At 60.9% G+C, this 11,300-nt stretch overlaps 3 protein-coding genes and 3 non-coding genes across 6 annotated transcripts in view; 5 read left to right on the top strand and 1 right to left on the bottom strand.

Moving 5' to 3' along the window:
• The window catches only part of AMSG_12032 (uncharacterized protein), a gene marked incomplete at its 5' end in the record, with an annotated part of 2,984 nt that extends 547 nt beyond the window's left edge, over nucleotides 1–2,437 (top strand). The window contains 3 exons of the mRNA XM_013901109.1: nucleotides 130–180; nucleotides 326–1,385; nucleotides 1,826–2,437. Of these exons, the coding sequence (XP_013756563.1) occupies nucleotides 130–180; nucleotides 326–1,385; nucleotides 1,826–2,429 (1,715 nt within the window). The 3' untranslated portion in view covers nucleotides 2,430–2,437. The remainder of the gene's footprint in view (nucleotides 1–129; nucleotides 181–325; nucleotides 1,386–1,825) is intronic.
• Nucleotides 2,438–2,612: 175 nt separating this feature from the next.
• Nucleotides 2,613–9,941, top strand: AMSG_12031 (uncharacterized protein; the record flags this gene model as incomplete). The annotated part of the gene is made up of 3 exons (XM_013901108.1): nucleotides 2,613–2,655; nucleotides 4,050–7,448; nucleotides 8,918–9,941. The coding sequence occupies 3 exons, from the start codon at nucleotides 2,613–2,615 to the stop codon at nucleotides 9,751–9,753; spliced, it is 4,278 nt and encodes a 1,425-aa protein (XP_013756562.1). The 3' UTR covers nucleotides 9,754–9,941.
• AMSG_20037 lies at nucleotides 3,515–3,586 on the top strand. Its single transcript has one exon. It is a non-coding gene; the product is annotated as a tRNA-Arg (tRNA).
• AMSG_20036 lies at nucleotides 3,678–3,749 on the top strand. Its single transcript has one exon. It is a non-coding gene; the product is annotated as a tRNA-Arg (tRNA).
• On the top strand, nucleotides 3,842–3,913 carry AMSG_20035. Its single transcript has one exon. It is a non-coding gene; the product is annotated as a tRNA-Arg (tRNA).
• AMSG_07048 (uncharacterized protein) lies at nucleotides 9,730–11,015 on the bottom strand. Its single transcript, XM_013901071.1, has 2 exons — nucleotides 10,937–11,015; nucleotides 9,730–10,463 (listed from the first exon to the last, which is right to left on the bottom strand). Exons 1-2 carry the CDS (start codon nucleotides 10,969–10,971, stop codon nucleotides 9,794–9,796), a joined length of 705 nt encoding a protein of 234 aa, XP_013756525.1. The 5' UTR covers nucleotides 10,972–11,015; the 3' UTR covers nucleotides 9,730–9,793.
• Between the last annotated feature and the right edge of the window lie 285 nt (nucleotides 11,016–11,300).

Raw genomic sequence — 11,300 nt, 5'->3', positions numbered from 1 at the left:
TCCCCCCTCCCTCCCCCGCTCTCCGCCACTTGGCCCAAGGTCAGGATTTCACGACCTTCTGCTCCCGCCACGTATGGATCTCCCTTCCTCCCCCTCAACTACCACTCACATACCTCCCCACAACCACAGCTGGCGTGGTCAAGACCTTTGTGGGCGGACTCTCCTACAACACGACCGACGGTACGTATCTCTATCCCCCCTCCTCGTCTTCCCCCCCCCCCTTTCGGCCGGCCACCTGCGCTGGTCGCGATCACGATCGCGATCACAGCAGGGTCGCGCACGTGCCGTGCGTTCGAGCCGCCACCACTCACGCTGTGAACTATAGAGTCGCTGGGAGCATACTTTCGGTCGCGTGGAGCGAACGTTGCGGACGCGCTTGTGATGTGTGACAAGACGACGGGCAAGTCGCGCGGATTCGGGTTTGTCATCTTTGCCGACCGGCCGTCTGCCGAGGCCAACCTTGGGCTCCACTCGGACGTTGACGGGCGACAGATCGAAGTGAAGGAGGCTGTGGCGCGCGAGCACATGCGGCGTGACGGGCGACCGCCTCCGCCGCGGCGTGGCGAGGCTGTGCGGGTCGACAACCCAGGAAAGATCTACGTGGGTGGCCTGACGCCCGCTGTGACGCAGGGCGACCTGCATGCCGCCTTTGCGCAGTACGGCAACATTGACGAAACAGTGGTTATTCCCCAGCAGAACGATCCTAGCCGTGCCTATGGGTTTGTGATCTTTAGCGATGGAGCGTCAGCCGCAGCGGCGCTGCAGGTAGGCACCCACATGGTGAATGGCATCTCAGCCACGGTCCGGCCGTCGACCGGAGGGAGGCGCGGGCGTGATCGCGAGGGAGGAGGGGGTGATCGTTACGGCGGTGGTGGTGGCAGGGATAGAGGTGGCTACGGCGGCGGCGGCTACGGCGGCGGCCGCGGCGGCTACGGTGCCCAGGGCGGCTATGGTGCCCAGGGCGGCTATGGTGCCCAGGGCGGCTATGGTGCCCAGGGCGGCTATGGTGCTCAGGGCGGCTACGCTGCACGCGGTGGCGCTCAGCGCACCGGCTACACTGGCTACGGCGCCCAGCCTGCTCAGCAGCCGGCCGCGCAGCCGGCTGCTACCGGCGCCGCCGGGTCGGGCCCGTACTACGGCTACGCCACATACGATGAGTACGCCAAGGCGTACGAGGCCTACTATGGCGTCTCTCCGTACAACTACAACTACTCGCAGCAGCAGCAACAGCCGGCAGCCGCGGGTCAGCCTGCCGCGGCGCCGGCCTACGGTCAGCAGCAGCCGTACAGCGCTGCCGGATACGGCCAGCAGGCCACGCAGCAGCCGCCGGCCGCCGGCGGATATGCAGCCTATGGCCAGCAGCAGCAGCGTCATCCACAGGCCGCGTACGATCCCCGTCGTCGCGAGCGCTCGCGCGAGCGCAGGTAGTCGATCGTTTGCCACACTCCCGGCCACACCCGCTCACTTCCCGTTACCACAGGCCACTACCGGCTTTGTGTGTGTGTGTGTGTGATACCTGCCCTCGCCCGGCATTAGGTACCAATAAACCATACCTAACCTATTCCCGCCCACTATCTCCCCCTCCTCTACCCACCTTGTCCATCGGCCCCGAGACGGAGATCGTTCACTCGTTTCGTCGGCCGACGCGGCGCAGTGCCCCATCCCACCACTTGCGGACCGGACCGAGGCAGACAGACGAAGTAGAAGGAGGCATTTAGACTCGACTCTCAGACTTGGGTAGAGAGGAAGGGCACAATGTTCCGCATGGCAGGAGTAGCAGTAGGGGCAAGCATGGGTGTGGCTGGGTGTGCAGGGCGGGTTGGAGCAGCGGCTGTCGCGGCGGTGGCAAGGGCGGGCGGAGCCGGCTCTCAGGCGGCCTCCGCGGGTTCCAGACGCGTCTGACGCGGGAACCGTACGAGGACACGGCAGCAGGCAAGGCTGCTGATGCCGAGAGTGAGGACGATAGCTTGTTTGAGGACGCCGAGTTCAAGTGGCATGCCCTCGGCGGACGGGAGGCCGAGGACGCGGCAGCCAAGGGTCGCATGCCTGCCGACCTCGAGGGAGAGTACCGCTTCGGTGTGACCGAGGAGCTTGTCGAGCCGTACAAGAACAACCCTGCCGTCATGTCGGCCATCTCATACGCCACCGCCTCGCAGATGGAGATCAACCAGGCTCGGATCCAGAAGGCCATTGCCACCTGGGCCCGGGATACCCGCGACACCGGCTCGCCCGAGGTTCAGATCGCCGTCCTCAGTGAGAAGATCAAGTACATGACCACCCACATGCAGAAGCACAAGAAGGACGTCCACTCGCGCAAGGGCCTCCAGGCCATGCTCAACAAGCGCCGCAAGATGCTCAAGTACCTCAAGCGCACCTCGCTCGTCCGCTACAAGAGCTGTGTCGAGGGCCTTGGCATCCGCCACATCTGATCCTCCTCACCGTAATGAACCTTTGAGCAGCAAGCTGCCACGCACCCCATCCTCCCCCCTCTCCCACCCTCCCGGCTTCCCATCGGCCGAGATCGCCCCAAGATCAAGCCAAGGCCAGCCAGGAGCAGCCGCACTCTCCCCCAGCCCGTCAAAGGCCACTACTTTAACGTCTAGCGCCTGATCATGGATCGGCAGCAGCAGTCCAAGCCGCAGTGTGAGCTAGAGAGTGGGCATGCCAATCCAATTCAGATGAGGCCTCTCGCAGGCAGGACTCGGGGCCAAGACTTGGGCGGGGGGGGGGGAGATAGTTGGCGCCTTTCGAGTGGCTGTTGCCGCCCCAAGTTCAGCATCGTTAGAACACTGCTCTACGGAGAAGAAGAACATGGTTTGGAAGATAGATTGAAGTCGTAAGGGTACAGCGATGGATGGTGTGAGTCTCGTTGCTGGTGGCTCGTCGCTACTTGGCTGTGACTGGCGGCTTCTCCCTCAGGTCGCTCTCCACACCTGGCATTTTGCCAAAAACCTTGTCCTCAACCTTCTCCCCCCGGCCCGGTCACCTACCATGAGCTGAATGGACTCGTCGCAGACTGCTGCGTACCTTTGCGTCATGAGCCATACATTGTTCTTCCAGTTGCTCTGGGTTGCTGCTCCTGTACTTGCTGCTGCGCATGTTCCACAAGTGTTTGCTCGCATCTTGGCCGTTTGCGTTGCGTTGCTTTCACGTCCACGCGCCGTGTTTGCGATCGTCATCGTCGCACATTTCACCATCGACTTGCGACTTTGACTCGATGCACACGTGGGAGGACATCGCATGGATTATTGCCTTTGCCAGGGAGATGGCTGTTGCACTGCTCCTCTGACCGCTAGGTATGAGGTTTAGGCTCGTACTCGAGTTCACGCAGGCGGCATGCTGCCCCTCCATCCAGGCAACGCCAACACCCACCTTCCGGGCATTGAGCTAGTGGTACTGTTGGGTTGCTTGCTCCAGCAAACTGCACGGTACGTGTGCGCTTGCGGACAACACTGATAGCATGAGCAATGCGATGTAGCCGTCAAGTACCGTATGTGGAGACGTAGTCACCCTCGTCCGCATGGTCTAGTGGCATGACATCTGTCTACGGAACAGAAGGCTGTGGTTTCGATTACCACTGTGGACTACTTTTTTGCCGTGCTCGGCACCCTGCTCATGTTGCTTATGCAAAGTAGTGTACCATTCAAGTACTGAAGATTGACCGCTCCAAATAACTCGTCCGCATGGTCTAGTGGCATGACATCTGTCTACGGAACAGAAGGCTGTGGTTTCGATTACCACTGTGGACTACTTTTTTTGTCCAGGTGGCCACCCTGCTCTTTCTCCGAAGCAAAGCAAAGCACGCTTCAAATAGTGTAGATTTCCCTTTCTCTCTCAACTCGTCCGCATGGTCTAGTGGCATGACATCTGTCTACGGAACAGAAGGCTGTGGTTTCGATTACCACTGTGGACTACTTTTTTTTGCCCTGGCCGCCACCCTCGCCGCTCCGCTCCCCTTCACGGCGCGAACAGCTACGCACAGCCATGTAGTCGTCGCTAGACGTCACACACCCCTCTGAAACTCACTGAGAGTACCGCCATGCGGAGAGGTAAGTCGAGGCGACAGCTGAGCTCGCTGCGACTGTCGGAGTCGCGGGCGGTGCTGCGGAGCAAGTCGCAGGCGTCGTTGAGGGCGCTGGTGACGGGCAAGCAACTGGCCGCGAGCCACAGCAACGGAAGCGGTAGCTTGGCAGACGGAGGCGAGGTGCGGCGGCAGGACTCGATGGTTGACGTGAGCTCGTTTGTGGCGCCTCCAGCAGCGCCAACCAATGTGCGGGCCTCGTATGCCTCGCTGCAGCCTTTCACATCGTACATGGACGAGCTCCACGTCGAGTCACTCGTCCGCATCTCCTCGCTCCAGGCCGCCATTCTCAAGTTTGAAGAGGCTGATGAGGACGAATCGGGTGGGCTAGACCTCGGTGAGTTTGTCGATGCTTTTGGTCCCATTCTGGGCACAGATCTCGGCGTGGACACAGACAAGGTTGAGGAGCTCTTCCACAAGATCGACGCCAACCAAGACGGGACCGTTGACGCGCAAGAGTTCATCGACCACTTTATCTCGACCTCGGCGGGCATGCTTGGTGAAGTCCCCGAGTCCCTTGACGCCGGCGGCTCATCGGCCGCCGGCGAGGCCGCAGCCACCACCTTTGCTCGCGATCCGCCGCCGCCGCCACCAAAGTACCCTCTGGCCGCGCCGATTGCGCACATGTTCTACGCGCCGACATTCAAGAACTACATGGCAGTGGCCAGCGACGGCACGCTTGCTGCTTACAAGACAACGACTCTCGAGCGGGTGCTGACGGTTCATGCTCCGGCTTCAGCTCCGCGGGTTACTTGCGCCACGTACATCTCCGACTTTGAGACGCTTGCTCTCGGCGCTCATGACTTTCGAGTCCACATGTACAAGCTTGAAGGAACCAACACCATATTGGGCTTTGACGAGGTCTCGACGCTCAAGATCGGCCCGCTCAAGTCGTTCCGGCTCAAGATCGAGACTGCGGTCTCGTCGATGTCGTTCCGCGACAAAGTCCCGTCGCTGGCCAACGTTCCGCTCGCGCTCGACTACACAAGCCTGCTGAGCGATCCAGACCGGGCACTCTTTGCAATTGGCGACGACACCAGCTGTGTCTCGATCTTTGGCCTCTCCAAGCTTGCAGTCATGACCGACGATCGCGGGCTGGGCCATGCGCTCGACGTGCGCGCCATTCGTGCCGGAGACGTTCCAACCTCGCTCTCGCACATTGCGCTACCTGTGAGTGATGACGAGGCGTGGATGAAGGGCCTTGTGCTCCTGCCGAGCGCATCATGCGAGTTTGCGGCAGCGTACGACTTGCCGGACACGTCGCTTGTGGTCGGCAGCGTGCGGCCTGACGGCGCGCCTGGCCCGTTTCGCATCGGGGCAGTTCCGGGCGGTGTGCATTCGGTGGCCACATGGACAACTCTGAGCCAGGTCCCGTTTCTGGCCACCGGTGGGCGCGACACACGACTGCGAGTGTGGAAGCCGTCGATTCTGACCGACCCGCTGCTGGTGTTTACCGGCCACACGGCACCAATTGCCAAGGTTGTTCCGGGTCTCAACGACTACCAGCTTCTCTCGCTCGACACTGGGAACACGGTCAAGGTATGGGACATTCGAGTGAGCAACTGCTTGGCTACATTTGCCGGCGTCGAGCTGGGCAATCTGGAGGAGTGGCGGCGGCATGGCATGGATGGCCCACCAGACGCGGTCACGCAACTGCTGCCGGATCGGCTGCGGCGGCGGATTGTGGCGTCGTCGAACGAGCTGTACTCGTTCTCGCGGGTCCAGAAGCGCGAGCATGCACTCGACATCACCCACTATCAGCCGCTGGTGACAGTTGTTCACGAGCCGTACTTTGGCAATGTGGTGACTGCATCCGAGGACGGAACGGTAGCGGTGTGGTCGGTGACAACCGGGACCAAGATCAAGGAGTTTGCCGGCGCGACGCGCGGCGATCCGCTGACCGCCATGATTCTGTGCAACAAGACTCGGATTGCGACGGCATCGCGGACGGGCAAAGTCTTCATCTGGAACTTTATGAACGGCAAGTTCCTCAAAGAGCTGCACAACATTGACTCGGCCGAGGTCTCGGACCTTGCCTTTGCGCATCAGCACTCGGCCCACAACACGTTTGTGATGGAGCAAGTGGCGCGGGTGACGTCGCGCAAGGCCGCTCACGAGTTGCTTACCACGCTGCGACCGACCGAGGATAACAAGTATGTGATCGCCGTCGGCTGGTCACGGCGACTGGCGGTGTGGCGCGACACGAAGCTCGATGCCGACGCGTATGTGTGGAAGCAGCTTCCCTCGCATGGCGGAGTGTTTGACGACGATGGCGAGAGTGCTGGCGAGAGTGCGTCTCGCCGGGCGCGCCGAGCGCGCCGATCTCGGGCTGCCGCTGAGCATGGCGTCGACGTCTCATCGTCTGGCTGGGCCAAGGCCAAAGCCCGCGCCCGAGCGGAAACAAGAGCCCGTGCCCGGGCGATGCGCGCACGAACTGCAGGCAAGGCGTCTCCGACGCCGCGGCGGAGCAGTTTGCTTGCATCAACCGTGGCGTGGGAAGAGGACTCGGAGGACGACGAATACGAGTACGAGTACGAGTACGATGGCGGAGGGACGAGCGAGTTTGGTGGTCTTGGAGGGCACGACGAGCCACACCGTGAGGACGTACTCTGCTGCGAGTTTTACCCGCCCAACTTGCTGGCGTCGGCAGCGTACGATGGCGAGATTGTAGTGTGGAACCTCAACTCACAGCGGGAGCTGCAACGGATGCAGGCGCCCGAGCATCGCGAGCTCGTCGAGTCGTCGCACGCTGCAGGCGTTCTCGACCATGTCGCGGCGCTTGACGCAGCGTCGATTGGCGCCATGACCTTTGTCGAGCCGCCGAGTAGGGCCAAAGCTGGCGGTGCGCTGCCGGCGATTGCCGCTGGCTCTGGCGACGGCATCGTGCGAATTTGGCAACTGTGGGATACCAAGATGCCGCCAGTGACGACTCGGCGGCCGCCCGAGGCTGAAACATCGGTCAAGGCGGTCGCATACGACCCGATGCTCTCGATGCTGTTTGTAGGTGACTCGCGCGGGCGGATCGGGGTCTACTCGTTGCGGGTGAGCTCGGATCCGGGTGCCATGCGGTGGTCGGTCGACGCTGGCCTAGTCGCGCTTGTCCAGGCTCATGCATGGGACGTCCCGCTTGTCTCACTACAAATCGTTTCTTCGCGGCGCAAGCGGTACTCGGGCTATCTAGTCTCGGGGGCGTCAGACTCTCGGGCTCGCCTCTGGCGGGTCAGCCCCGGTGCCGGCGGCCTCGGGTTCATCGGCACCTTTGGCCAGCCGGCCAAATGGAACCTGACCGAGGCCAAAGACAATCTACCACCAGACATGCCGCGGTCTGACGACGAGTCCGATACCGAGAGCGGCGCCAGCGACAGCGGTAGTCAGCTCCCGCACCGTGCCCGAGTTATTGTCCCTTCTGTCGAAGGTCTGCTGGCGCCGACACGCGCCCACGTGGCTGGCCGCCGTTCCATCTTCCGCGGCGTAGTCATCGACGGCGACCTCGACGCCGCCGATTTGGACGACGCAGCACCCAGCCGGCTCCGTCCTGCCGGCTCTGCCACTCCAGCCTCGCCGCCGCGTGCCCGTACTGCTCCAAACCGTGCCCGCCGATCGACGCAAGCCTCACCACCGCGTCGCCGCCGCAGCTCTCGAGCTGCGGCCTCCCCGCCGCGTCGCCGCCGCAGCTCGAGAGCTATCGCTGAGCTTGCCGCCGATCTTGTTCAGCAGCCACCTGCGTATGAGTGGATTGAGTTTGACGAATCCTCCGGGCGGCTCCGGCCGCAAGATGAGGTCCGTGTCGAGAAAGCCGAGCTCCATCGCATCCGTGATGTTGTCGTCACCTCTGAAGTCCAGACTTTAGTCGACTCCGGCCCGATCTCTTTCGCCAATGCACAAACAGGTGTGGCCAATGAGTGAACAATGAGAATGTGTGATCAGCGATAAGCGGCAGGCAGGTTGGATGATGATATACACACACACACGAACAACATGTAGCCCATCATAATCAACAAGACTACATGTAACTAAATGTGTAGAGCGGGTAGCAGTATGACCACGGTGGAAGTTGTGCTTCTGTGCGAGTGAAGAGTGTACATGATCGGGGGAGACGAGGCTTGTGAGCTGCAGTTCTATTCCGCGACGAGGATAAAAAGCGGCTGGTGGCGATCACTATGATCGACGGCGAACCGATGCTTGACGACGTCATTCTCATGGCGTTGTTCAAAGGCTTCTAGCTCGAGGTGCAGGTTGTGGCTCAGGTATAGCGTTCGTGTCTATGTGCAGCTTGCTCAGTATGAATCCGCGATCAAAACCGAGTCTACCCGCTTTAAACCCAGTAGCCGATTCCAAGCTGCGTCCTACTCTGCGGTAGTGTGTGATCTTAGCGAGGTGCGATTGGAGCAGAATGTGCCGGAGCCACCGATCGGCTGCCCAGCGTTCCGGCCGACAACGGCGGGCGGTTTATGATCGACTCGCTCTCGAGAACAGAGCCGTCGTCGGCGATGACAAGATGGATATTGATGTCGGTCTTGGCAGCAGTACGATCGGTGTGACGGCGACGGTCCTGTCGATGGAGGCGAGTGCGGTGAGCTTGGCGACGTTATCCTCAAACCGTCGCCGACCGATGGACAGTGAGCTCGCTGCTACCCCGGTTAGCTAGCCGGTAGGCGGACTTGGCAGACCTGTCTCTGACGAAAGCGATGGGGAGGAAGAGACAGAGACAGAGCCAGAGCCAGAGCCAGAGCCAGAGCCAGAGCCAGAGCATGGGCAAGAATGATAGCAGCAGTCTGGCGCAGGTGCAGGGCAGAATACCCATTGTGACTGTGTCTGTGGTGGTGGCGGCGGCAGTGGCGCTGCTGGCGGTAGTGGTGGCATGGCGGAGCATGTCAGCCGGTGGCGGCAGGACGGATTCAAAGTATGTCCGTGACGTTGTCGGATGGTCTGATCCGGATGATTTGGAAGAGCTTCGGCGAAAGCTGGGCGAGTACAACAAGAACATGTATGATGCAGAGGCTGAAAAGTTGGGTTTCTCCTTTGCTGCCACCAAGTGGTCCTCGCTTGAGCGCCAGGAGATTCGTTTCGACGTCCTCGCTAACTATACCGATGGCTTTCACGCGCTGGATGGTCAGCAAGTGGTCGATGTTGGGTGCGGTCAAGGCGCGCTGTTTGAGTATGTTCGCAAAAACGCACCAGCTGTCGACATGCGGTATATTGGTATCGATGTGTCCAAGGTCATGGTAAGGACCGCCAATGTCCGGCATGGCCTGGTCCGTGGTGGTCAGCTCCGCAAGCTCCTCAAACGCTATCCCGTCCTCGCCGACGTCAAGGTTGTCCGTGGGCCAAAAGACAAGACAAGGCCCAAGTTTGTGGTGCAAGACTTCCTGGACCCGGATGCAGGCGTCGCCGCCGACTACTACGTCTGCTCGGGTTGCATGACCATCGGCGACGCCAAGCTGTGGGACAAGGTCTCCAAGCCGTTTGTCGTCAAGATGGGCAGGCTCTCCCGCCGTGGCATGTACTTTAACATGCTCTCGCAGCGCCACATGAAGTCCTACCCGGGCTTTGCCTTTTACGACTACGACGAGATCTGCCAGTGGCTGGCCACTGTCTTCCCCGACGCCACCATCCACGCCCGCCACGACTACCTCGAGTTCCGTGACTTTTCGATCTTTGTCGAGTTTTAAGGATGGCGGTGCTAGTAGAAGCGAGGCCAACACAGCCGAGTCATGATGATGACGACGACGATGACGACGAGGAGGAGGAAGAGGAGGAGGAGGAGGACGACTTCTTCTTGGCAGCGGCATCGGCGGCAGCAGAGCTCGCGTCCGAGTCCGAGTCCGAGTCCGAGTCCGATGACTGTGCGGCAGACGGCGCAGCCGACGGAGCAGCCGAGGCGCCCCACACGTAGGTGTCGTCGGTCGGCTGCGAGATGCGGTTCTTCATCAGGTTGCGAGCGAGCTTGGCGTCAAACTGGGCGTCGCAGACAGACGGGGCTGAGCCCTGGACAACCTTGCCATTGGCGACCGCGGCGGCGATGGTGGCAAGAACCTTTGTCCGCAGTGCATCCTTGGTCATCGGGCCAGCGCGGAGCGCGCGGCGGAGTGCAGTCTTCCAGCGGAAAGTCACTGCAGTAGCAGCGGTGCTGGCGGCGGCCGGAGAGGCCTTGGGCTTCTTGGCCGCAGCCTTGGGCTTCTTGGCCGGCGGTGGGGTGGGCGTCGGCGCCGATGCCGGCTTGCGCTTGCGGCCGTTGGCAAACTTGTACTTTTCGCTCTCAGAGATGCACTTTGTGTGCGACTTGTAATCGTTGCCGAAGAACGTCGAGTTGCAGTCCATGCACGAGACCGAGTCCGGGTTGCAGCGGTAACAGTGCTTATCGACCGCGGACTTTTTGAGGCTGTAAAAGCATTTGTTCACGTTGTCCCATCCATCCGTCGTCCAACCGAAACAAGCGATGAGTTGCACGATCATGAGTGTGGCAAGCGAGACAGAGGGAGAGAGTGAGCGTGTGAGTAGTGGGGGAAGGGGGGGGGAGGGGCATAGACCGCTTGAGGAAGATTTGTTGAAAGAGGCTAGTCACGTCGACGGGATGGCTCAAGTCACACCCAGACTCAACAATCGTTGCGATGGTATCGTCTTGTACATGACTATGAGGAGGGATCGATTGACTTGGGGTGTGTGTGTCAATACTGCGAGCATGGACGGGGTCAGGCTGGCGCCATGTGCCTCGCCACGGATCCTCCCATCCATCCTTGGGTGGCGGTAGTGGCAGGCAAGCCGAACCACCATGTACGGACACTGGACAAGCTATCGAGTCAAGGGAGGCAAGGGGAGAGATAGCTGTGGGAAGAAGGACTTCATCTGGCGTACCAGTCACCGCAGTTGCTACACACAAAGAACACCATCGTTGTTGTGAGAGTGATGTGGGTGTCGGAGGCCGTCTACTGCTCCTGTCCCTCCCGACTCGACTCGACCCGACTCGACTCATTGTCGGACCAATCAATCATCACCCACCGCTGTCCTCTAGCCGTCCTCTTCATGATTGGCATGTTTGGCACGGGCATCGCCATCGGACGAATGCCGGAGCGGTAAGTGGCTACCTTTGATCAGTCTTGTCTTGAGCACTTTGCGTCCAGACCACAGCAGCTTGTGTAGGCCGATCCGGACGCCCGACCTATCTCTCCGGTAGTCATCGAGGCGCAAATCTCGGATCAGAGAGCGAGGTAGATGATAC

This window comes from Thecamonas trahens (assembly GCF_000142905.1).
Source record: "Thecamonas trahens ATCC 50062 unplaced genomic scaffold supercont1.32, whole genome shotgun sequence".
Taxonomy (NCBI): Eukaryota; order Apusomonadida; family Apusomonadidae; genus Thecamonas; species Thecamonas trahens.
This window is presented reverse-complemented; position numbering and strand designations above follow the sequence as displayed.

Bases quoted from the DNA above. Each gene is read 5' to 3' on its own strand.
- AMSG_07048 (XM_013901071.1), bottom strand. From the start codon at position 10,971: ATGGTGTTCTTTGTGTGTAGCAACTGCGGTGACTG. The intron at 10,464-10,936 runs GTACGCCAGATG...ATGCTTTTACAG, and splicing joins TGTAGCAACTGCGGTGACTG to CCTCAAAAAGTCCGCGGTCG.